This window comes from Electrophorus electricus, chromosome 3 (assembly GCF_013358815.1).
Source record: "Electrophorus electricus isolate fEleEle1 chromosome 3, fEleEle1.pri, whole genome shotgun sequence".
Lineage (NCBI taxonomy): Eukaryota > Metazoa > Chordata > Actinopteri > Gymnotiformes > Gymnotidae > Electrophorus > Electrophorus electricus.
Genome location: NC_049537.1, coordinates 29,907,501 through 29,932,500, shown reverse-complemented (window position 1 = coordinate 29,932,500; position 25,000 = coordinate 29,907,501). Strand labels below are relative to the sequence as shown.

The window sequence follows — 25,000 nt, the reverse complement described above, 5'->3', positions numbered from 1 at the left end:
GATAACTAACAGGCACACACACACACACACACACACACACACACTGAACTGCCTATCCTGAAACAATGCCATAGACACTGGGTCTTCATATCAAGGTAACACACCCAGTGTTGGTTTCACATCAACTTCTTAGGACAGTGGTGGGCTTGACAGAGTCAGTGGCAAACACTGCTAACTCTTCACTACAGCATCTGTTTCTACAGTGAAATAACCCCTGGTAGCCAGGCTAGTCTTTCACCAATTTTGCTTTCTAGGTGCATACATCAATACTTGCACCTCTAACAAGGTAGCAAGGAAAATATGCACTGTGGCCAGCTGAGTGTAGTCTTGGGAACTCACTATTAGGTTCATGAAACTACAGAACAAGCATACACTTGTCCTTTTAAGCTCCATTAATATATAAAAAGTCATCACAATCTTGTTCACATGACCTCTATATTTCAAGGTGCAACATCCAGCTGCGAACAGAAAAGTTGTTGAATATTATTTTATTTTAGTGAATGGGGTGTAGTGATCCTAAGTGATGTATAAAATCACCAAAAATAATAAATAAATAAATAAATAAATAAATAAATAGAAACTGCAGACTGGTTATATGAATGACAAAACAACTTGATGTACAGCCATGAAAAATCTAAACCAGGTAAAACTAGATTTTTCCATGGTGCTACTTTCCCTAACTTTTACAGTGCACTACTTGAACAAAAAGTGACTAAGGTGACTAATGGTATTTGTTAGTCATTGAATTAATTCATTTGAATGTAACTTACCCCAGTCCATTTACTATTATACCTATAATAAACTAAACTATAATAATGTCAAATTCGGCATCTCTACCAATGAGCCAGAGGAATAATTGTTCTGGCACAATTCAATACCACTCAGGTGATTTAGTATCACTAAACTAGCTACTCTGCCAGCTAAGCTTCTGTAAAACAGCAGTGGCGCGAGTGCCTGACCTACCCAGTGGCCCGATGCACAAGCACCCTGCTAGGGGAACCTCTCCCGTCTCCTGCAGTGACAACCCAAGCACGATGGTCCCAACTACGCGGCCTCTCACTAGGCTTGATCTCCGTCTACTGTCCTCACTAGAACCTGCCCTACCTTACTGCTCTGAAGTTACTGGCATGCAGCCAACCTTCTCAGGTTATTCACAGCCTCGTTGTTACCAATTTACAAAAACACATTCCATACATCACTCTTGGCCACGTCATCACATCATCCTCCCTTTCTATGGTAGAAGGATGGTAAAACATCACCTCGCTGTACCATTGCGCTGGTACGCTCCCGCATTTCTGGCCTTAGCGAGTCTTGTATTAACTGAATCCGAATGGGGCTTGCTGGAGGTTTTGCACTTATTTTGTGCAAGACACAACGGAGCATCGGAATATTGCAGATAAACCTTCACTAATTTTGGTAGTCAAAACAAAATGCCAGCAACTTCCTTGTTTTGTAATGAAACCATAGAAATCATTTTCTGGCAGGCTTGTTAATGCAGCTTGGCACATCACATAACATCTGATGCGATTCCTTCAAACATGTACAGGTCGTATAAATGACAATTACCTCATATGTGTACAAATGCACAAGCTCACCCACCAGTTCCTCTGACACACATCAACAAGATGTTGGCAGGTGCATATTCAGTTGGCGTGACATTTTCAACATAAAATTTGCCTAACTGTAAAGTTGAGCACTTAAAAATATGAGTCATATACAAGTCTGTTTGAACAGATTCAACACGAGTGCACAATCAAACCAGTTTTTGCAAGAAGCTCAAACACCGGCATCAAAAGCAGCATATGCCATCCTAAGTAGATAGACGCACAGGCAAAAACCCACGTAGTCTATCAGCATGGTTGCTAGAAAGCCTTTAGGCTAGCAGGAAATGCTCTCTTTTGGATAAATGTATGAATGAGTCTGTGCTGGGAGCCATTTTACATGAAGCTAGGCCTGACTGTGCTGACTCACTGCTACACATTCAAATGAGACTCTCTGCTTTCGCTGACAGTGTACACCACCATCATGCCACCGATGCTGTCTGCCCCGCACCTCACTTACATTAGGAAAGGCAGTAGGTTGGAGGGGGTGGCGGGATTTAGACACAGATCGGTCATGCACAGGAATCATCTGCGCAAAAGGGAAAATAGCGGCAGAACTATTTAAAAAACATTTTCCGTACCACATTCAGGCACCTTTACTTTTAATTTTGAAGGGAGTGCACAGTCATTGCTTAGACCAGTGTGAAATCTATAGAGGTCAAATGACAACACTGGAGATCAGAGGTTCAGAGCTGCAGTAGAGTCAGAGGGAGCACCTGACAGCAAATCTGAGATTCCACACTGCCACCTTGAGGCCAGAGTGGAACTGCAGGATGAATAAAGTACCACACAGCTCTAACAATGGGCCTTCTATTCTTGTGTAATCCAGTACGACCATGACTGCAAGCACACACAAATAGCCCACTTGAGTAATCTAGACTGAAAGCGCTGGCTCTAGAACAGGAACACTCTGGACAGTGACAAAGGGCGAGAGTGTCTGCATGCATGTGAAAGGGCTCTCACAGGAAACCCTCACACCCTCTGCAGCATGTGAAAATATCAGCCTCATGATGTAACGGCTTCACTTCCACCCTTCTATGTGTGAATGCTGACCAGCACGCTGAGGGTGACCCAACGGGACCAGCGTCCTGCGAACGCTTAACCTTACATCTGTCTTGTGCACTTCCCTCTGCTTACTTCTGCATAAAACGTCCAACAGCCCATAACGCAGTGTTGCATACAGCTTAAGCAGCAGGAAAAGGAGGAGAACGAGGAGGCAGTGGGTGTCAGATCTCTGAACCACACTGCCCCCTAGCAGTGGTTAAGCACAGGGACAGTGATGGGCTTCAGGCCAAATACAGACGTCGTCCTTATGCCTTAAGGAAAAGCCTGCATACACAAAAGACCTTTGAACAAAGGGTGGGCAAGAACGCCTAGAACAGCAGGAACATGCAACTGTCTCACTTTCACTTACAGACACACACACACACACACACACACACACACACACACACACAGGTCAATCGGTATGAAGCATCGGTGGTTTGTGTGTAACTGTTTTAAAATCTTCTCACCAACATCTCATGGCAATTGAAGAGGGGGAAAAAAACAAACAAAAACAAACAAACAAACAAAAAAAAAAAACATTGTACACACAGATCAAGGAAGTCAGCAAAAATAGTCTGGAGGAAGAAGGAAAATAAAAGAGAAAGAACAGAGTGAGGCTGCTGATAACTCAGGCAGGTAGCAACTTGTTCGAGAAGAAACCTTTTCTGCTTCCGCAGACGTGTTCTACCAGTCTCCGTATATTAACCGTGCATCCCCATCACCAGATAAATTCTAGGTAAACATTCACACGTAATCTCGAAGTGTTTCATAGCTCAGCATTCCTCATTTAGAAGAACTTTAGGCCAAACCCTCATCTCAAGTGTAAAAAAGAATGACCTCACCTCTGTTCTTATGGCAAAGCTCACTTCAAGGACCAGTGATAAAATATCAAAGCTACTGCGTTCTACAGTCTGAAATGTGAAGGACAGAACTAGAGGTTAGCCGATAACATCATTGAGGTAATAGTATCTGCTGATTTTTTTTGGCTTTATTTATTTGGAGTTTAGTTTTTTGATTACTTGTTAATATTTGGTTGATACATTTTTTTATTTAGAATTTGTGCACAGCAGACAGTGCAGATATACTTAAGCAAAGACAACGCAAACAATAATGCTCATTTAAATGTCAGCCATTTTTTGTCTCATTTATTATTAAATTGTTGAATTTTATAAGAACACCAAAATGATATCACTCTCACTACTCTCTAAACGTCAACATCGGGCAGTGAGAAAACCCAAATGTACAACGCTGTGAGTGTACACATGCATGTGTGCGGGTTCTGCGGGGCATGTGGCCTCACCAGGCATGTTGAAGTGTGGTAACAATAGTCCTGAAGGCGAGAGGAACACGTGTGTGCACGCACGCACAAACACAATCCCAATCAGCCCAAGAATGTCACAGAGGAAGCAACAAGAACAATAGTCACATACACACCTCTACACACACGCACACAGAAAAACAGGAAAGCTACCCAGAACACAGCATCCAGACAATGAAGCGAGCTTGGCTGACATCAGGGCATGCAACACTTACTCAGAGTGACTGTTATTACCTCAAGGTGCCAGAGAAAAAAAAACCAAAAAACTGGACAGACACTGGACAGACCCTCCATGTGATCAAACACCAAGGTCACCCCCAAAGTACTGAACCATGGACCAAAGCACTGCACTTCATTACAAGTGTCAAACGCGTTGAAATGTTACCATCATTCAGAGGAAGGGTGTATTCTTTGGCTATAAATACACTCCTCACAGCATGTCACTTCAGATTTTAATTTAAAGTTTCTATCCCTTTAAATACTTTTTTGATCCAACTGAATGAGGGGACACTAACCACCATTTACCACGGTTAGAGTTTTTGATTCCTGCAGCAGGCAGAAGCACCAAATGCAACCCCCCCCCCCATCATCATCATCATCATCATCATCATCATCATCGACTGACACACACACACACACACACACACACACACACACACACACACACACACACACACACACACACACACACACACACACACACACACACAAAACCTAAGGTCACTGCTGCTACAGACGTTGGGTTTCTACATTTCAGCACAGGCTCCCAGCCAGCCAGGTCAGACTAACCCAGCCTTCATCACAGCAAGGAGACTCCATGCCTGCCACTGGTAGACGAGGACCCCGCAGTGTGACACGCAGCAGTAGTTAACCAACCAAGCATGCTTTTTGTGTGGCTGATGAAAAGACAAAAATTGATGACTCTAGGTCTGAGAACAAGAACAAGACAGGGCCTGGTTCAGATTCTCTCCCTCTCTCTCTCTCTCACACACACACACACATCCGTCAAGTCAGCCACTTTCACCTAAATCAACGCTGCTCTCTTGAAATCTTGTATCTTGGAGGACATGATCCCTCACCATTACTTCTGTTCATGGCTTACAGAGGCTGGCTAAGAAGCTTGACTGGCATACCTGTGAGCCATAGAGCAGCAACGGAGAAGGCGGGTCAGGGATGGAGCAGTCCAGCAGTCAGCGTCTTGTCAACCTGAAGGAACAAAAAGGAGGACAATGAATGCATTGGGGAAAAATTTAGGCAGGCTGTGCGAACATTCCATTCATTCCAAAGCTTCAGATTTCACCCCTATTCCGTTCTACGCCATCTTCGTAACAGTCGGTAGATCGACTTCCGGTTGAGCCTTTCATAACTGATCAAGATCTTGGTGTCATCTTTGACTCATTACCCACTACTGCAATGTCCTTTCAATTGGCCTGTTCTCTGACACCATTGCTAGTTTACAGTAGATCCACTCAGCAGCTAGAGACAAGTGCCCATATTCACTGCTTACCAATAGTTTCCATTCAATATAAAATACTTCTTATATAGTCTTTAAAACCCTGCATGACTTTGACCCTTAACCCTTACACCCTGGCCTATAGTCTTATTTACTTACCATTACCAAGTTCTGACTCCCAAGTGTGGCAGTTTTTTCAGTGCAGGAGTGCTCAAACTGACTTCTTGTAGCCTCTCCTCCACCTCTCCCTTCAAATCTTAGTTAAATATCTACCTCTCTCCATAGTACCCGTCTCCTACCACTGATAATTACATCTCTGTGACCTTTCAAAGCATCGGTCCTCCCTGAACATCGAGAAGGCTCTAGAGACTGGGCAGCTCTTCCTGGGTCAGTCCAACACCAGATGGGTTTCAGAGATTTACACAAGTCGATCCCAGACTAGGAACCCATAACAGACCTATATTGCTTACTTGTTCTTAATACCCATTTTGCTCTTTATTGCTTATTTTGTTCCTGTTGTGGTGTCGCCCAGAGGAGGATGAGTCTTTGCTCCTCTCAAGGTTTCTTCATGCTCTTAGGGGGGTTTTCCTTGCCACTGTTGCCTCTGGCTTGCTTAAGGTAGGTTGGACTCAGGCATCTGTAAAGCTGCGTTGTGACAACAGGTGTAGTAAAAAGTGAAATCTTGTTAAATAAATTTTACTTGACCTCAATAATGCCAGTTTATTCCTTTAGTTTAGTGGGTCCTAATTTGTGATTCGTCTCTTGTGGTCTTTTCTGTGCTCTAAATGTACACCCTTGAATGCTCTCCAATTGATTTGTAAAATGAACTTAGGAAACAAACTACAATCTATAAAGCTCATTTGTCTTTTGTTCAAACCTGTCAAAATTGAATTGGGTGGCATGCACAAAAACAAAAGTACCAAGGTAGGTGTGAAGACCTTCATGAGGTGTTTGGTCAGCTGCTGAATACTCGGGTGTCAAAGCTACATATGTTTGCCTGCACATTTGTGAACGCTGACCCATTGTTTGTGGTCTTCTAATTCACTGTTCCATAATACACAGCCCTACACAACTACACGTTTAGTCTAATCTTGGTACGTTCAGCACTAGAGAAGTGTCGCCAACCAGTAAATAAATGACCCCACATACAGCTAACCTTGTTCAGGTCTAGTTGTAGAATATGATCAGGGATCTCAGTCTACACAAACAGCAGTCAGGGTTAAAGCCCTGTTCCTGGATGGCAATCTACACAGGGTTCAACATAAGCAAATGGTCTGATGGCCTAGGTCCAGTAAAAAAGTTTGGCCAGTCTCTGGCCCATTCAGGACAGTCATAAGGGTTTCCATCAATCACAGTCACTAATCAGTTCACCTGTGATGCTAACTGGCTGAACTTCACAGATTCTTGAAAACAAAAATATTAGCATAGCTGTATTTCACAACATTTACTGAATAACACAACTATATTTGACATATCTTGATAGTAACAGAAAAAAGCAACAAGCTCTGCCATTTAACTCTAGGCTGCCTAGTTAAGACATATCTGACCTCCCAACCTCCCCCACACTCACTCCTGCATATTAAAGAAAATAGAATATTTCAACACTACTTTTAATATAAGTGTCATGTCTAGACCATTAACTTTTAAACCACATATTACTAAAATTGCACTGTACCATTTAAGGAATACAGCACAAGTGAGAACTGTAAGCGAGATCGCCGTCTCCAAGGATAAGATATTGATCCATGCTTTAATGCATTGCTCAATGGCCTTCCTGCAACTACAAAACAAACCTCAACTTGTTCGATGTATATACAATTAATTTATTAAAAGTAAAACATACACAGGGTCAATAAATCTCTGATCTACTGACCTGGGGAGGCAAAAAGAGGAAAACTGTTACATTGCACATTGCTATAGAGTACCCTGTATCTCTCACCAGAAAATCACCAGGTTGTCACACTCATGCATACATCACAAACCCAGGCATAAAAAAAAAAAAAAAAAAAGAACCCCGAGAGGAGTAGGCGTCTGTACTGGATAACACAAAACCACATCCTCTGCCAGAGTTGTATTTACAGAAGTGGTTAGCATTAGGCAATAGGAAATATCTCCACATCTCATTAGATATAATTATTGCCGTCTGCTCCCACACTGTTCTCTGTGCACTGCTGCCCCACGGTGAGCTAATGGAGTGGGTTTACTCCCAGAGCCAACATGCATGCCATGGCTGAGCCAAGATGGTAGGAGAAAGCCAGTGAGGGCAGTGAGTGTAATGAAGACCAGGGGAAAGCTTGCTGGTTACCACTACTGCTGGCCTCAACAACTGAGCAAAGTGCAGCTCCACTGTCCATTGCACATGTGGTGTCATACTTGCTACCTGAACAACATTAAGCCTAATTAGATTACTTGCCATTCATAATTTTTGTTTAATTATGTTACATAAAAATGGGAACATGTTTTTTCCCCTATTCTTCTATTCAAGAATCAAAATATACATCTATAAACAAGCTCAAATCAAGGTAAGTATTATATAGAGAATTACACAAACCTTTAGTAAAAAAATATTTTTGATAACCTCAAAATCAAGTACAACCCAACAACCCGGCTGAAGCATTTTTATATTATGTTAAAGCAAATTTAATCCAGCGTCTCAGAACAAACACAAAAGTCAAACTGCTTTACAACACATCATTTATAGGAGCAATATTCCAGGAAAAGGTGTCTTTACTAAATCAACATGTGCAACTAGATCAGTGTCAGCTGTGCTACTGGAGAACACCTGTTATAAACCTGTGGTGATTAGAATCTAGTGCCAAGTGCTTGAACAGTATATGTAATTACTACACACCAGAGAAAGTTAATACCTCACGCAAAACTACAACATAATGAATAAAAGTAGGCACTGGCTAGAATGATTTACATAGTCATTTACATAGTTCTAACTGCTACTTAAAAGCTTTGCTCTTAGCCATATTTAAAGGTTTTTGGCTGTAATTTTAATTTAATAAAAGTCCCACAATGTTAAACCTGAAAGAACATTTTAGGCATTAACATTAAATAGAATTAACACCCGAACTACTGGTGTATATTAGGTCAGTGTATTATCAGTATATAAGAATTTTTAAAAGCATTTTGTTCTCTTAATCATAACTGAATAAATAAAGTTTTTGAAGTTTAGAGATGAAGCATTTATGCAATTTCCGATAATATATTTATGATAGATTATGTGATATATTGTAATGTCATTTTGGGTCAATGTTTTGTGTGTGAGATTTTGTTTTTATTTATATATATATATATATATATAAATAAAAGAGCAGGAAAGAAAGGCAGGCCCATGTGACCACCTTGGGAAAGTCCCCACTCTCAGGTTCATATGTAAATGATTGATATGCACACAGTGCCACCAGTCATGTGTACATGTAATGCATCAGTCAATCACCCTAAAACATTGTCCACTAAGCATGGGCCACACATGCTACTCAACAGCTACTCAAGAAACAGGCCAACAAGTCAAGAAAATTAACATCCTTCGCCCACATTCTGTCACAGCATTCATACAGCCACAGTCCAAAACACTGGAGACACACACACACACACACACACACACACACACAAACAAAATAACTGTCACATCCGACTTCCTGTTAGCGATCAGCTGCTCAGAAAAGTTTGCAACCGGCTCAGAAAAAGAGGAGGAAAAACAAGCAAGCCATTCTCACGTCTCATTTTATACAGTCTGCACATTCTCTCAGACAGACAGACAGCCGTGCACTGAGTTTTAATCACACAGATATCGCAGGCAAAGTCAGACACACAGGATATTAAGCACACTTATTATATGGTCACATTTTGAAAGACAGGAAGTGAAAGCAACAAAGAAGTAACTGCTTTTAGAGGACAGTCAAAAATATATTTTTTTAAATGTATTTTAAAAACACTAAAGGGCATTCATAAACAAAAAACAAACAAACATGCAAATTGTTCTAATTGGACATTAAGTGTTTTGCACTAGTCTTTTGCCTGATTACATATACATTATCCTATACAACTTTTTCTAGCTTGTGCACAAACACACATGCGCACAAACACACTTTACACTTCACACAAAGGAGTGCAGCAGGGAAATCATTACCCTTACAGTCGTGGGAACACAAATGCGTGCACGTGCACACACACGCACAGCCTCACTTCCAGAGGACCAGGTAGAGCATCTGGATGTCTCTTTAAAAAGTGGCTCACATGAAACAAACCAGCCCTTTATTTGCGTGCAGACACACACACACACACACACACACACACACACACACACATACACACACTTTCCCAGGCTGAAGAAAAGAGTGTTTTCGTTGGGGAAGTCAAGGACCAAATAGCGACCATGGCTAGACCAAGAGTAATGAGCCTAAACAAAGCTCAGTTTGACTATTTAAAGATCTTCTGGCTGTCTCCCCCCACCCAACACACTCCCCGAGCATTCACAGTGAGCAGGAACACACAAAGACGAGACCAGCACAGGCCACAGAGGCAAGTCAGTCCACATTTATGCTTCTATTGAAACTTCAGCCACTCGAGGAGGAAAAGGGAGGGCTTAAAAATGGACTCTCTTGTGCGTGATGCCATTTAACCTTCTAAAGCATCCCACAGGTCCTTTCATTGAAGGGTGTGTGTGCATCTATGTGTGTGTAATTTGACTCTAAGGGCAGAGTAAACATCACAAACCATGATTAAACTTACTTTGAATAGGCAGCTCAGTGATGTGCTGTAACACTATATTTGGCTTCACAAATAAAGTAGGGCTAATAATGGCAGAGGACAGCTCTGCCATCAGCTGAACCTACAGGGTAGTGACACAGCCTTTTGTAGAAGAGAACAGCTGATGGGCAAAGCCTGGGACTTGCTTCTTAATCATTCAAACAGAGGACAGTCCCTGATAGTGGGCTCAATCAGAATTCAGAATTCAATTCACAGTAAGATGCTTACATCAACAGTGTCAGAGCAATTAAGATATACCATTTTTACAACAGCTGCATGGTGCATGTTTAACGTAGTATACAGTATACAAAGACCCAAACAATGTATCCATGTCATGGCAATGAATAGTTTAAATTAACCCCCATAACAGATGTTCAGTTCACACCCACCTGTCTGAATTTAATGTTCTTCTATGCAAACAGAAACCTGATGAATTTTGGTTTGATATTTAACCAGCAGTAAAGGACTCACAGCATGTAAACTGGTGAAGCAGAGAAACGGTCAAAGGTCAGGCAGTAAGCACCAGCCCTGTGGTGGACTGAGAATGCCATCTAAACAGTGAACAGCAATGAATACGAGGAAATAAAAGGCCAACTCATGTTTCTCACAAAAGCTGATAGGAAAATAGGTCACATATTAGCAACAAAAGTACAGAAAGACACAGAGAGAGAGCAAACAGTGACAAGCACAAGCTTACTGCATCAACAAGAGAGCTTAATCCCAAAGTTCCTGCCTAAATCACTCTCCAATATGAGGACAGAGACAGACTCGGAGATAGTTAAAGAAAGGAATGAAAGGCACAGAGAGACACAGTGATAGAAAGAGAGAATAAATCAAAGTCACTAATTCCCAAATGCTAAGGTGTTAAGGAAAGTGTGGCATGCCTGTGGTGCAGCACCGAGGACGGCTCCCAGTATTAGTAACGCAGCAGGTCCCGGGCCGGGCTGACAAGTCCACCAGTGGCGAGTGGAGAAACCAGCACCAGCATCAGCATCAGCCCGGCTTAGAGCCAGCCCAGGAAGAGCCGGACAGAGTGCACTCAGCATCCGCACGTGCTACACATAGCAGAACAGACAGCGGCCACGCAGCATGCTCGCCTGCATCACAGCACTGTCTGACAAAGTAGATCAAAGGGTAGATGTAATAAAAGGCTTATGAAAGGGAAATTTCCACAAAGAGACAAGGTAGGTCTGGTTGTGCCTTAAATGACAAACTCAGACACACACCCACACAGCCCAGCCTGCACAGCCAGTCATTATGAGCTCAAAGAGTGCAGTTAGTGGCCCAGCAGGCAACTCCACACTGCTTCCCTCAATGGATCAGCAGCTGCATTTTACACTGCTGTTTTGTAGTGATATTCCCTCTGTCCTGCAGCTCTTGGTTCTCGAGCCCGGCGCTATGTCACGTGACGTGTGCTTGCCACACACACACACACACACACACACACAGAGAGAGAAAATGCAATACACGCAACTGGATCAGCAGCTGAATGCCCAGAGACGCAGGGATGGCCTATGAGAACACAGAGTTACGTTACTCGGGCTCCGCCCACTCTCTACTCTCAGGTTCAGCCCAACCTGCAGCACAATCTTACATCACTAAACAAATGTGTGATTACATAGCATGACAAAAAGGCTATGGAGAGTGTAGGGGATAAACAGTGACTAATCAGGCATGATTTGGGGCAGAGCCTGGGACAAAACCAGGTTTAGTCCACATGTTAAGAACGGGCATTGTAAGCGAGAGTTCCATGAGACCTACGTGTGTATTTGTTAGCCACCTACAGCAGACCGCATGGCCTTGATGCTTGCTGGCCAATGGCAGACAACGTGAAAACAAAAAGCCCTTGTTGTGCAAGTGACCAACTGCCCCTAGCCCATCGTCGCCATCGTCGACTTCCCGCACACCCAAGCAGAGATAAAATTCCATGCAGGTTTGAGAGGAAGGAATGAAGAAACCCTTTCACAAAGAGCTGTGTAAAGATTCAGCAATACAGAGTGACACAGACAGCCAGAGAGAGAGGGCCAGTCTGTATGGTATAGTGGGCTGGGTTTGGCATGTGGTCAGCTTGGCGTGCGTGCGTGTGCCGTGAACATGTAGATCCGAACAACAGCAAGAAACATGCACACCCTTTGCATTAATTAATCAGATTGTGATTACTGAAAGAAACAAAGCAAGGAGTTGTCCAGTCTGAGGATACTGAAAACTGAGGTGTTCAGGAGTTATGATCAGGTTGATTATACTGAACGCTGAAGTATTTAGGAGGAATACATGAGGACCAACGGCTCAGACCCTCGACCACATCCTTTGCCTCCTCTCCACTTCATGACTAATAACATAACTGTCTCATGGGAAAAATTTTATTTCTCTCGTCTCAGTGACAAAGGAATTACCTACACTGAAATGGGATTTAGTTAAATGGAGCAATTTCAGGACATTGTATATTGTTTTAAAGTGGTAATATTTATATAACAATGATAATGTTGGAGGTGCTAAACTTTAAAGTTCTTAAGTCACTTCCATCCATTTTGCAGAGCAGGTTTATGTGCATCATTTCAAGGGTCAAATAACTCTAGTCTAAGACTACGCTGTAATGTCCTAATTCACCATTAAAAGTCCTTTCGCGCCTTGGTTTCAGACTAATCTTGACCTGGAAAATGGGAACCCAAGTGTTCATGGTCATTTCTAAGCAGTTTGGCATAACACCGAAGATATCAAGGCTATGTTTACACAGCCAAATGGATTTAACGGAATTGTTCCTTCCCCAACTGTTTTTTGCCTCACCTCTGGCTGATCAAGATAAACCAGCAAGATCTCCCTGGTTGCCCTGCTTTTCTGACAGCTGTAGAAAATGAGGAATAAAGGTGTTGACTAACTCATTACCAAATTAATTTGTTTGCTGTTGCTCAATATGAAAACTTTGTTCAATGTCAATGATCATCAACAAGACACATGTATGAGCAAAGAAACAATTCAACTCATTTTAAAAACAGCAGCTCAGCACCCATGATTTTTAAGATGTTATTGTTTAGTTTGGGACTGTGGTTCACCCACTAACAGTCGTAGGACATGCTGAAAACAGAGTTGTTTATGCAGCCAATAAAGAAAAATAATCTCGATCCCTCCATCAAAGCAGAATTTACTAAAGCAAATTAACTAAATTAAACCCCACAGATGCAACCTAGATTGTTCATCCAGCCTAGTGTGCGTATCACTCACATACAGCGAAGTAAAGTGAAATGTTATTTAATTAACAACAAGTTAAATCTATATTCTCGCTCGTGTCCAGTGCATGCAAAAGGATCAGGGTGACAACCCATTTCAATGCCAAATAAACTTTATAGCACTGGGTGAGCATTTGGTCGCTTCGTTTTTTAAGATGGGATTATGTCAGTTAGCTATGTAGCCAGCCACAAACACAACAGAGCAAGCAATGCACAACTTGCTGAACCCTTGATCTAAACCCGAGCTAAATAGGTGGCTAGCAGCTGCATTCAGATCTATCTAGCCAGCTAGATCTGTCTTACAAAATAGCTAGATAGATAGGTTAGCTAACTTGCAAGCCAAATATTCAGAATGTGACTTACGACTTTTCTTATCAGCAATCTAACTAACCAGGTTAATCAAACTCAGCGAGCTTTTTTAATTGTTGGTTAGATAATCATCCAGGCTGCTGCTTTGGGTCGCTAGCTACCATAAAACTAGCTAGCTAAGTGTAAAAAACTAGATGAAGTCACGCTGTTATCACCTGGTGACTTTTTTGGCATAGGCAGGCTGACTAGCTAGCTAACCTAGGTTAGTTAAACGGTACCGTAACTAGCGCAGCTAGCTAGATAGCTAAACTGGTTTAGACATGTAACACTAGCTAACTACGTTAATTTCTAAGAACAGAGAAGCCTCAGTGATTGGCGAGAAAACACTAGCTAGCTAATCAATTTCGTTAATAATAATAATAATAATAATAATTTTAAAAAACCGCAAGAAGAGCTCCTGCGACTCGTATGCAGGTATTACATTTTCTCGGCAGGTAAAACAGATACGAGCAGCGTGCCGTGATGCGTCCGAGGCGCCTGAGCGCTGCCGCGTTCAGCCAGGCGCGAGGATTTTATTCAAATCGGCCGTTACCTTCCTGAGGGCGACGCGTCCCTCGTCAGCTTAGCTCGCTTGGCTAGCCTTGAAAATCCGTTGACTTGTTCTATCCAGAACTCATTCCCAAGTGTTACGCGATGTCGTAAACCTAAGCACAAAGGTTTTTCCCAAATGAGACGCTTGACTGGTCTAACGCATACTGGTGCTTCTGCTTTTACTATTTTACGTTTCTGTCGCTTAAAACACCTAAAAACTCGACGGATGAGGAACGTTCCCACCTCCCTGTCCGTCAGATTGGAGCCACGCGAGCTAACGGCATTGTCAGTTCTCTTTCCTGATAGGCCAGTGCTGCTGTCAAGCTGTAGCCGTTAACCCCGCCCCTGCTGTCGCTAACCCCGCCCCGCCGCCTTTACGATAGGTGCCTATTATCCACACGCACGATGTGTTTACCGTTCTATTTGTTTCACGGTCCACAGATCAAATCTTACACCAGACGTATCGATTCGTTGATACCACACAAATATGAGTGCTGTTGTCCGATTCGCCTAATGAGAGTCACATTTTTGTGTTTTCTTTTACTTATGTGTAATTTAAGATTTGGTGTAAACCAAGATTCTGAGAGAACCTAATTTAATCACAATTCATTTAGACCATTTAGATTTCTCGGGCTTTTTGGGGTATTGAATTAGAAACATGATGAATTCATCGGCTGAATTATATATTAATTATATATTAAAAAGTTCAAACTTAGCTTTAAAAACTTTATTAACCTAAGTGTTGCAATCAGCTAATTTTCTCTTTGCTTCTGAATTTTTAACACTTTTTATAGGTCATTTTAGAGGTCATATAATTGCACACACGGAAATTAAAATCCGTGAAACAGCTAGTGAACTACTAAATTGTTTTACTATGGTTAAAAAAATATGCAAAAGGTGACATGCTGGTTGCAAATTATTCAAATGGAGAATCTGCATTACCTCGATGCAGGAAAAGTATGGGGTAGGGTGGGGGCAAATGCAAAGGAAAGTGTTATTTAAAAAGAAACTAAACCAGAACAGCCATAAAATCGTGAACTTGCCCTATAGAACTCGTAGTTGCCACCCCCAAACTATTGATTTGAGAAATCTGAGTGATAGAATTCCTTATACATAATAAGCTTATCCCGTTTGTTTGTTTATGTATTTTCTGACAGAGCCAACTGAGTGCATGGGTCCCCCAACAGACCCCAGGAGTGACTACTTCGATCTCAGTCCAGAAGAGGGCGATCTCAGGGACAGTGAAAATACAGCACCCTCAAACGGCGGGGCAGGCGAGGCGAGTGGGAGGAAAACAGATAGGACAGCCCACTGAAAGTGTGAGACAGTAAACCAATAAATCGGAACTTGACATTCATGAAAACTGGCAATTGTATTAACCCAAGATGACGACGAGGACGACGATGATGATAATGATGATGATGATTATTATTATTGTGATGATTGATGATGATTATTATTGTGATGATGATGATGATGATTGTTGTTGTGATGACAATGACGACGATAGGTGGCAGTATACACGCTACGCCTGCTGCATATCGCCAGAAGAGTTGGGAAGAAGTGTTTACTTCCGGGTTCAGGTTGCTTGTCTGGGGGAGGTCATGTCATGGACTGTTTATTAGTCAGTAGCTTGTAGAAGCACAGGACTGTCTGAACACTTTGTTGTTTTGTGGATATAGTGCTTTTCTTATGATTTGCAATGTCGCAAGCATCTTCGGGATTTAACCCAGCTTCTCACGGGCCACCACGCAGCGCACAGGTAGCTACGCGGCTAGCTGGCTCACAGCGCTAACCAGCTACTGTAACTTACGGCCATTTGAGACTTGAAAATAAGGCGTAACACACCTACCGAGCCAGTAGATTACTACTTCTGTTGGTTTAGATCTTTGTTTCATGTTTCCCGTTTAAAATATCCTCCAGCAATACCTGAATGATCGATTCCAGCCCAAAGTAGAGACTTCTTGCTTGGCCTTCGGAAAGAGTTAGCAGTTCGTGTGTGTGTTTGGGTATTGAAGAGTCCAGTAACATCTGCCCCTTCTCTTTCCAAATCATCAAAACATTTATGATACCCGTGCTTACGATTAGTCTGATCTGGTTATTACGGAAAAAAAGCAACACATGGTGGCAGGTCTCACTACTTTACAGAGGTGTCTGGTGCCATCTCCAAACAAACCAAAAATTCGGCTCTTTGAGAAAGACTTAAGTTATTTCAAACCACTTCAAGGAACCTGGTTAAGCACACATTCTTCATTTACTTATTTATAATGTGTTCTCCCTCAGTTCTTATTTAATTGTACCCTTATACTTAGGCCTAATATACTAGCATAGAGTTTTTATATATGAACAACCAAGCATTCTGTATAAGGGAGTGAGATAAGTGCTCCAAATGTAAGGTAACCACATATATATATATATACACACTGCATTTTTCTTTCTTTGGTTAGCAGACCATGTGTAGCCTTAATAGGTTAATAGCTGTGAATTATATCTAGATGCATGTTGTTTGCCTTCTGGTTTACATTCAGAGTCCTTTTGGTGTGAATTATATTCCCACGGAGCATGAGAAGAGCATCTTCAGAGATTGTAACCAAGAGAGCTTCTGGTACCGATGTGAGTGGTGTGCAACAGTAGTGGTGATTTCTATTTATTATATTTATGTCTGTAGTTCTTGAGAACTGAAAGTGTTCTTCCCTTTTATTTTCCACCTAGCCTTGCCGTTGTCAGCCGTGGCAGTCGCGGTAACTCAGGTGATGGTAACTAGAGGTGAGTGGAAGTTTTTTTTTTTTTGTTCACGCTTTTTTTTTTGCATGTTTTATTGTAGCTTTGAGCTGTACACTGCTTCTTTCTCTTTTCAAAGGAGTGCTAGTCCCATCCCCAAGATTTGGCTCCCTGCCAAAAGTTGCTCGTAAGTGTCAGTATTTAATATAAAACACATGGTTGTGAGAAAACAAAATGCTTGTGCAGCTTTTAGAGTGATCTGAATGCATGCATGAATGAATCCTAATTTATCAAACGTTTTACATTGCATCATATGCATACTGAACAAATTTTGTGAAATAATGATGATTGATGGGGAGAATTTGAACCTTTATTATGACCCCTGAGAAAGAGACTTGTGTGTATGAATGAGGTATTCCATCTGTTTGTGTGGATTTGGTCTGTCCTGCTGTGTGATGATTTTAGACATGAGTTTAGTTACCTGTTCTTCACAGCCAAATTCTGTTCAAGTGCAATATGGTCTGATCAAAAGAGATTTCAGAGGACCGATTTACAAATGAAAGAAATGAAACATCTTCGCTGTTAAGCGGCCTTGACAAAGATCAGTCTAAAGACATCCCATAGATTTCCTACACAGTTAAAGCCATTTCATAGCATTACTACACAGTAACAAATATGGGGTTGCTATCAGGTCAGCCATACATGTCTGTCATAAGACAGATGATGCACAAGAATGTTGTTCATGACAAGTTGTCATGGACACTTTGGATCTCTAAGAAAACCCCCCACAAATGAACAGCAAATCCTCATCCCTTCCGTGAGGTATGACGGAGTGCAGTGATGTGATGCTGCCTGGATGGCTTGCAGATCTCAAAAGATCAGTGTTGCATTGGGAAGCTCTGCAGCAGAGTGTGGACTCAGTGTGAGCTAACACTAAAGAGGCTGGATCATATAACATTACGCAGATCCAAAACGCAAAAGTGAAATCAACAACTAAGTGATTCAAAAGAGAAATGAATCAATCCCATTTTAGGCTGGCCAAGTTATGACTCCAGTAGCATGGAATCCTGTAACGCAGGCTGACACCTCTAAAAACATGTACGGACTTGAACAGTGAGGTACAAAGGAATGGGCCAAAATTCCTGACTTCAGAAAAGAACTGAGAAACATCTATAGAAAGCGTCTGTTTGAGGTTATTAACAAAACAGGAAGTTTTTCTAGTTATTAATATAGGGCATAGTCTTTTTTCTATTAATGATATACATTTTTTAAACCATTTGAAGACATTGAAGACATGCTGACATAATGGCTGGTGTTTGTTAGAGTGTCTGTTATATCTTAGATGAAGAACAGATAACTGATTAGAAGTGATTTCACTGATGAATCCAAAAGGGATATGTTTTTTATTACAGCTGTAGTTTGCATTTTTATTGTATAGGCTAAATACACTACAAGACATCACCTTGAATATACCATTTGTGTTCAGTTGCTGGTTTCTTGGGATACATGGGAGGAAAGGTGTCTTATGTGAATGTTTGTCAAGAAAAGTTTAAAAAACTGGAGAACTCTCCGATTGGAGAGGCTCTACGACAAGGACACCTGCACCATGTGCCCCCTGAGTAAGTATTCTGCACACTAAGCACTGCACAGTCATTACTACTTGGCATTCAGTACTCAGTACTCTGTTACCACTGCACGGTCACTACCACTTAGCATTCAGTAATAGGTACTCCGTTAGCACTGCACAGTCATTACCACTTAGCATTCAGTGCTCAGTACTCTGTTACCACTGCACGGTCACTACCACTTAGCATTCACTAATAGGTACTCTGTTAGCACTGCATGGACATTACCACTTTGCTTTCAGTACTTAGTACTCTGTTACCACTGCACGGTCACTACCACTTAGCATTCACTAATAGGTACTCCGTTAGCACTGCACAGTCATTACCTCTTAGCATTCAGTACTCAGTACTCTGTTAGCACTGTGCACTCATTACCTCTTAGCATTCAGTACTTGGTACTCTGTTAGAACTGTGCACTCATTACCTCAGCATTCAGTTATCTTCATAGACCAGCAGGCTTTGAAATGTGCTTTTGGGGCTTGTTGTTGTTGTTTTGATGCATTTTTAAAAAAGGAAAGTATTGGTCTGGTCCATACTGCATAGAACCAAATCTTGTATAGTTACTCTGATGTGGCATTAAATAGCTTAACACCTTGTGCTTTATGCTGATGATGAGCTAGGTTGAAGCACTCAGAGTTTGCGGATCCAGACCAATCGGTTTCTCAGCAGTCAGGCTTTGAGTCGACGCTCCAGCCCACAGAGGAGTACAGCTCACCCCCAAATCCCTACAGCAGTTACTCCAGTGATTACCCCTACAGTAGCCCCTCTCAGTCATATGACCCAGTGCTCAGCACTGGAGTCAGTGAGTCTGCTGACAGTGCCCCTCCAGGTAGGTAATACTGCTGCATGTTCCTGGATGCAATGAGCTTAACCGATATATCTCAGTATATGCAAAATCACTGAGCAATGCTCTTAACAGAGAATATGTCCGGTGCATTATTGCAGTATTGATTAAAAAAATCTTAAGGTTTCTGACGGACACGTGTTCAGACTAATAAATGCATTTGCTGTCCTGAAGTCCCACCTTACCAGGATGAAGACTCCCCTAAGAAGAGGGCAGTTCTGTATGAAGAGCTGCGCAGTAAAAACAGGGAGAACTTCGAGGTGTCCCACTCACAGAAAGCTGAGCCTCTTCTCAAACCACAGGCTCAGGTGACTGCACCAAAGAAGGAAGGTAAGTTGCTCTTCCACAAACCCCCAGCTGAGTCAAGGTTTCACAGGCGTCTCTGCAGACTTGTTAGACTTGACGCTTAAACTCAATTAAATTAAACGAGCCCCTGAGCAAGTACTTCAGTGGTGCAGCTCTTTTCTTGAGATTTCTACATTCTCCGGCACATTTGTTGTCATATTTCATGGTCATGTTAAGCATACAAAGAAAATATACTACATATACAAATGATTTAAAAAATCTATTTTGTTTGTGAAACATTATTAAATTTGAAAGCTTAACAATAGGAAACCATCTACATTATTTCACTTGAAAGACATCCAGACACAAGCAGAGCAGGGCAGCATTCTGGTAGCGTTAACCCACCAGTGCTGGTGGGATTTCTGTGGTTCTTTACGGTTCACAGCTCCTTCCTCTGCTGCTTTCGGATTTTCTCCTAATCCATCACACCTGAATGTAATTAAAAGACGTCAAGATGGGACCTAGAATCCCCGAGAGTGAAGTTCAGCGCTTCTGACTTGCTGAGTTTCTTTTTGCATCGGTGAACTCTGTACTATGATACTCAGACTGATGGAAGATTCCTCTTTTCCCCTCGTTTGTCAACAGATAAAAAGAACAAGTACGGTGATGCCTGGGAAGAGTAGGATCGCTCCGGAGGGCCTGCTCCTCTCCCGTTCCTCTGGGTCGGCACTGTGTCACCGTGGTAGCGCCGTGGCATAGCCCTGTTCAGACGTGCAGTTTTAGAACTATGCTAAGGACCGGTGCAATGTTCGAATTCGTTTTGAACCTAAATGTAACAAATGATGGCATCATTTCAGATTTGAAAATAAACAGCAATTTTGATAATGTAACTAGGTTAAGCGTTATAGTTATACGCTATAGTTCTGGCATATGCTTGTACAAATATGTCATCAGTCTGGGCTTCAGATGAGGTCTTCAATTGAGATGATCTGTGATCTGTTTTGAGAATGTGTGTTTATATTTTTGCTTCTTCCAATAGCTGTACAATTACTGACTCATGACCGTTTTTCTAAATGAGAGACCATTTTCATACCTTTTATGTGGTTATAAGGTAGATTTTGCTATTAAGTGAAATTATAGTTAAATTAGAGTTTTGCCGTATTCTCCAGTGTAGGCAGTCTGCAGTTTTCCTGTTTCCTACAAAAATATATGTATATTTTTTTCAGACTGCTCAGGCGCCAGCAATGAATCAAAAACTGGAAATGATTGTGAATTCCTCTTTTCTTAGTAGCACGGACTGATTAGCCAAGTAATCAACAAATAAATATTTTATCTTCCGTTTGGAAGTATTAATATAGGATTAATCTGGGATGTGCACACACATTTGCTATATTGCATTTTGCTCAGGGCTGTTTCTCCAAACCCCACCTCTTCTTTCATATGAAAGCTAACTTAGCTTAGCGAGGTAGCTTAGACTGGTTCACGTGATTATATAAATCAGTATTGCATAGTAAACTGCCTTGATCTGAAGAACGTGCAGATTTTAATTCACAGTGAATCATTTCTACTGCTTCAGAATACTCACCAGGAGCACTCACACATTGTCAGCAATATAAAGTTTGGATGTTACAGTGTCACATTACAGGGGACATAGGGCAAAATAATACTTAAAGTTTGGATCATATGGATATTTAATGCGGTCTTATCTTTTATTTGGTCTTGCAATTAGCAGTTGTAGGCTTCTCCAGTTTACGCAGACAACAGCAGAAATAATACGATTATTATATTTTCCCATCAAATCACTTTTACTCTCATTTAGCAGAGGTGTAAAGGTGAGTGAAAATCTTGGGTGCAGAGTCCCTCATAGTATGTACACATTAAATACAGAATATGCACACATTAACATAAAGCTTATTTCACTGTCTGCTTCCACAGGAACAGCTCAGCCTCAGAGGCAAATGAGCTGTTACTCTGGTAACTTTAGCTCAGCCTCAAATTAATAATGGAATCCGAAAGAAATATCACTACATATTGTACATGCACACAAACAGATTAGTCTGTGGTGCACTAGTTTGGTTCCATAACAAAATATAATCATTTTAATTAAAAACATAAGAGACAAGTAGGTTTCAGCACCTGTGCACCAGGGTGTCAATATATACACAACCCGAGCTAACCTGTATAAATAAGAAAACTGGTAAAAACATTATTTTTGGCAAATTTAAAATAAAAGAATATTCTGTGTGTCCGTGGGCTAATAGATGTTTCTGGTTTGTCTGTATATTGGCGTCATTTAAATTAAACGAATAAAAAGCCTATGTAAGACTGCATAACTCAGCAGAAATATACTCCTAAGCTGCAGTAACTTTTCAGTACACTACCAAACACGCCTTAACAAGCAGGAAAAGCACTGCAATAGTTGTGATTATTCTGTTTTTAGACACAAATAGGAAGCCCCGCAATAAAGCAGGGCATCAAAAAATTAGTTTATACTCATAATGTTCCTCCCCACGGAAATCTTTAGTAAAAGGCGAAAGATTTATACGATCTGAAGAGAAACAAGAGTGTACTACCGAGCATAAGCGAGGGACCAGTACTAGACCGACCAAACCATAAACCCCATCTGTGGTTGCGCGAAATCACATAACATCAAAACATAAAAACTAATCTATAATATCATAGTGACCCATGCAACCTTATTATATAAAATCTAACCACATATACATGTATGAAATTAAATTTGAACTCACATTATTACGAGCGTTGCATCATGGGAAGCCCTGGCACACGTTCCACCAATGACCTCTTCTTCCTGGTTTAGCCACGTGTCTCAGATATCATAACCTAGCAGTATTTGCAGTGTTTAGCGGTTTATTTTATTCATAGTGTTTTACTTTGGTCGGTTTTCAAAAGCCTGCGCTCAGACTAAACTACAGCCTTGATTCCCAATGCCGGTTTATTTCTACCATACCGTAAAGCCACAGACTAGTCTTCACAGATTAACGTAACTCCAGCGAGGCATTGCCAGTCTATACGCAATGCGCGGTACAGTTCTTGTTAGCCATCTTATGTTTCTACCACTTTCGCTTATTGCTCTTCAGGCTCCAGCTACTCTCTGCACTTCGTCGTCTGCGCAACAAAACTGCAAAAGACGCACTAACAGTACAATAGTCCCCCTCTAACACGAGCTCTGGAAAAGAGCATCTGCCAAACGTGTACGTGTCCAACAATAACGATTCTGACATGGTTATATATTAGTTATATATTATGGTTATATATTTAGTCTAGCCATTAGCTTGTTATCAAGGCCAAGCTGACACCACGCCTAACGTATTTGTCATTGTCGTAATTCGGACAGTGTTAACTAAACTGACACACACTCATACCCGCTACACATCGAGGCAACGGGTTTAGCTCTGTCATAGGGAGTGGGTTATCGGTGGGAAACGGTGGGAAAAGTTGAACCGTTTTACATGCAATTACAACCAATCTAGCAGTATTGTACTCAGGCTCATTGTGTACCTGTCGAGGTATCAGCACTGACTCTAACCCGCTGTAGTGGCTTGGATACACTATGACAAAGCACTTTTGTAAGTCATTCAGGATTACATTTGTGGCGTGTAGCTGACGTTTTTATCCAAAACAGCTTACAATTATAACTGAGTACAACTTGAGCAGGGGTGGGCCTTGAACCAGCAACCTCCTGAGTACAAGTGGAGAACTTTAACAACTGAGCTGTGAATAAAAAAATTTAAAAATGTGAATATACCCCCCCGCCTGAAGTGTTTTTCAGAAGTAATGGTAAACCTTTAAGATTGGAATAGGAACATGTGCTATAAATGTAAAGATACGAATCCACAACATTTCTTTTGATCGGTAGTTTGATTGCTTAGGCTATTTAAAGTAATGTGTTTTTACTGTGTCTGGTTATGAGTTTTTGAATTTGCAGTAAAACGTGGTATATTAGGACAAAAGTGACTAACGAAGCGGTAGGGAAGGTTTTGGTAGAAAATACGAGCCACACCGTGGTGGCTCGGGGCGAGGACTGGTGTCCCACCGGTTGTCGCGTCCTCTGCGGTTTCCCCGGGGAGGAGATGAGCAGCATCTGGAGAGAGCGCAACGAGGAGAGCTTTTGGTACCGAGGTGACAGACAGACAGACAGACGCGTATTTCATTTTCTCTGCCCTTCGGACAGTGTTTGGAGCTTCATGTCAGTATCGACCCCTTGACGGTCACACCGCCTACATTCAGCAATCCAGGCTTTAACTGGGAGATGTGCTAGAGTAAGATCATGCTGTGAGAGTTCAGTGGTAGGTGGTACATGGTCACTGTCCACGTCCACCTGTTTGCGCTTCCCTCCAGTAAACATGTACTGGGTTCATGCATGGGTATGGGTCAACACTGTGGGATTTGGCATGTGAAAGGAACAATTCCTCTCTAGTCTTTGTTGACGGAGGTTTCTATGAGTTGTGTGCAATCACAGTGTTGGGTGTAAAGTTAAATATAGTGTCCGTGATGTTCTTCTAAACTCACAGGGTGGGTGTTGTGAATGTGCTACAGTCTAAAATCAGAACCAAACTCTCAATGTCCTATTTCTGACTGTATTTCCCTCAGCTCTTCCTCTCTCTCTGGGAAGCATGGCTGTCACTGCAGGCCTGATCTACAATGGTACATATTGCCACCTGCTGGAGACATTGTGCTTGTGTTTTGTCATGTGAAAGTAGCTCAAATTTACGTCTACAAAACACTTGTTTACTGTTACCACAGAGCTGTCACTTCACTGATTATATTTTATAATTTTTTCTTGTGTTCATGGGAGTGAGAAAGACATTACTATATGCCTTGTCCAAATTAAGGAAAGATTTTGTAATTACTTATTTAAACCTTCTACAGAACATACAGCACTGAAATGTACCTTCAGCTACTGCTAGATTGGCCAGGTTATCACCCAAAGCCTAGTGCATGAATGTGGGTTTCGTGTTCAGTCACATCTGCAGTGTTAAGTAAGCTGCCTGCAGTGCTTGGATTGAGGAGCTGCTGCAGTGAATTGTGTCGTCTGCTTGTTCACCACAGGTGTCTGGAAGCCCTCCAAACGTTTTGGCCCATTTCCCAAATTAGCACGTAAGTGCCTAGTTAGAACCCGCCATGGGAAACTCGCTTTTTGATTGAACTTTGTGCAGCTGCTTTGTGAATGTGAACAGTTTAACTCTTGGATATTGTTGAC

At 41.7% G+C, this 25,000-nt stretch overlaps 3 protein-coding genes and 1 non-coding gene across 4 annotated transcripts in view; 2 read left to right on the top strand and 2 right to left on the bottom strand.

Annotated features, from left to right (window-relative positions):
* The window catches only part of fryl (furry homolog, like), an 84,031-nt gene extending 69,493 nt beyond the window's left edge, over window positions 1–14,538 (bottom strand). Inside the window, exons 1-2 of the mRNA XM_027022637.2 lie at window positions 14,303–14,538; window positions 5,100–5,172 (exon numbers count right to left, since the gene is read on the bottom strand). The gene's annotated coding sequence lies outside the window, so the exon portion shown is untranslated. The remainder of the gene's footprint in view (window positions 1–5,099; window positions 5,173–14,302) is intronic.
* Window positions 14,539–15,850: 1,312 nt separating this feature from the next.
* On the top strand, window positions 15,851–21,117 carry ociad1 (OCIA domain containing 1). The gene is made up of 8 exons (XM_035524613.1): window positions 15,851–16,063; window positions 16,830–16,914; window positions 17,014–17,067; window positions 17,162–17,209; window positions 18,509–18,641; window positions 19,268–19,476; window positions 19,666–19,821; window positions 20,422–21,117. The coding sequence occupies exons 1-8, from the start codon at window positions 16,004–16,006 to the stop codon at window positions 20,457–20,459; spliced, it is 783 nt and encodes a 260-aa protein (XP_035380506.1). The 5' UTR covers window positions 15,851–16,003; the 3' UTR covers window positions 20,460–21,117.
* Window positions 21,118–22,228: 1,111 nt separating this feature from the next.
* LOC113585253 lies at window positions 22,229–22,344 on the bottom strand. The gene has a single exon (XR_003411487.2). It is a non-coding gene; the product is annotated as a U5 spliceosomal RNA (small nuclear RNA).
* Window positions 22,345–23,825: 1,481 nt separating this feature from the next.
* Window positions 23,826–25,000, top strand: part of ociad2 (OCIA domain containing 2) — a 3,849-nt gene continuing 2,674 nt past the window's right edge. Inside the window, exons 1-3 of the mRNA XM_027022646.2 lie at window positions 23,826–23,919; window positions 24,391–24,444; window positions 24,850–24,897. Of these exons, the coding sequence (XP_026878447.1) occupies window positions 23,871–23,919; window positions 24,391–24,444; window positions 24,850–24,897 (151 nt within the window). The 5' untranslated portion in view covers window positions 23,826–23,870. The remainder of the gene's footprint in view (window positions 23,920–24,390; window positions 24,445–24,849; window positions 24,898–25,000) is intronic.

What these genes read in the sequence shown, in the direction of transcription:
- ociad1 (XM_035524613.1), top strand. Translation starts at nt 16,004, where the DNA reads ATGTCGCAAGCATCTTCGGGATTTAACCCAGCTTCTCACGGGCCACCA. An exon ending in CTCCCTGCCAAAAGTTGCTC is followed by an intron (nt 17,210 to 18,508) that starts GTAAGTGTCAGT and finishes ATTTGTGTTCAG; the next exon opens with TTGCTGGTTTCTTGGGATAC. An exon ending in CTGCACCATGTGCCCCCTGA is followed by an intron (nt 18,642 to 19,267) that starts GTAAGTATTCTG and finishes ATGATGAGCTAG; the next exon opens with GTTGAAGCACTCAGAGTTTG.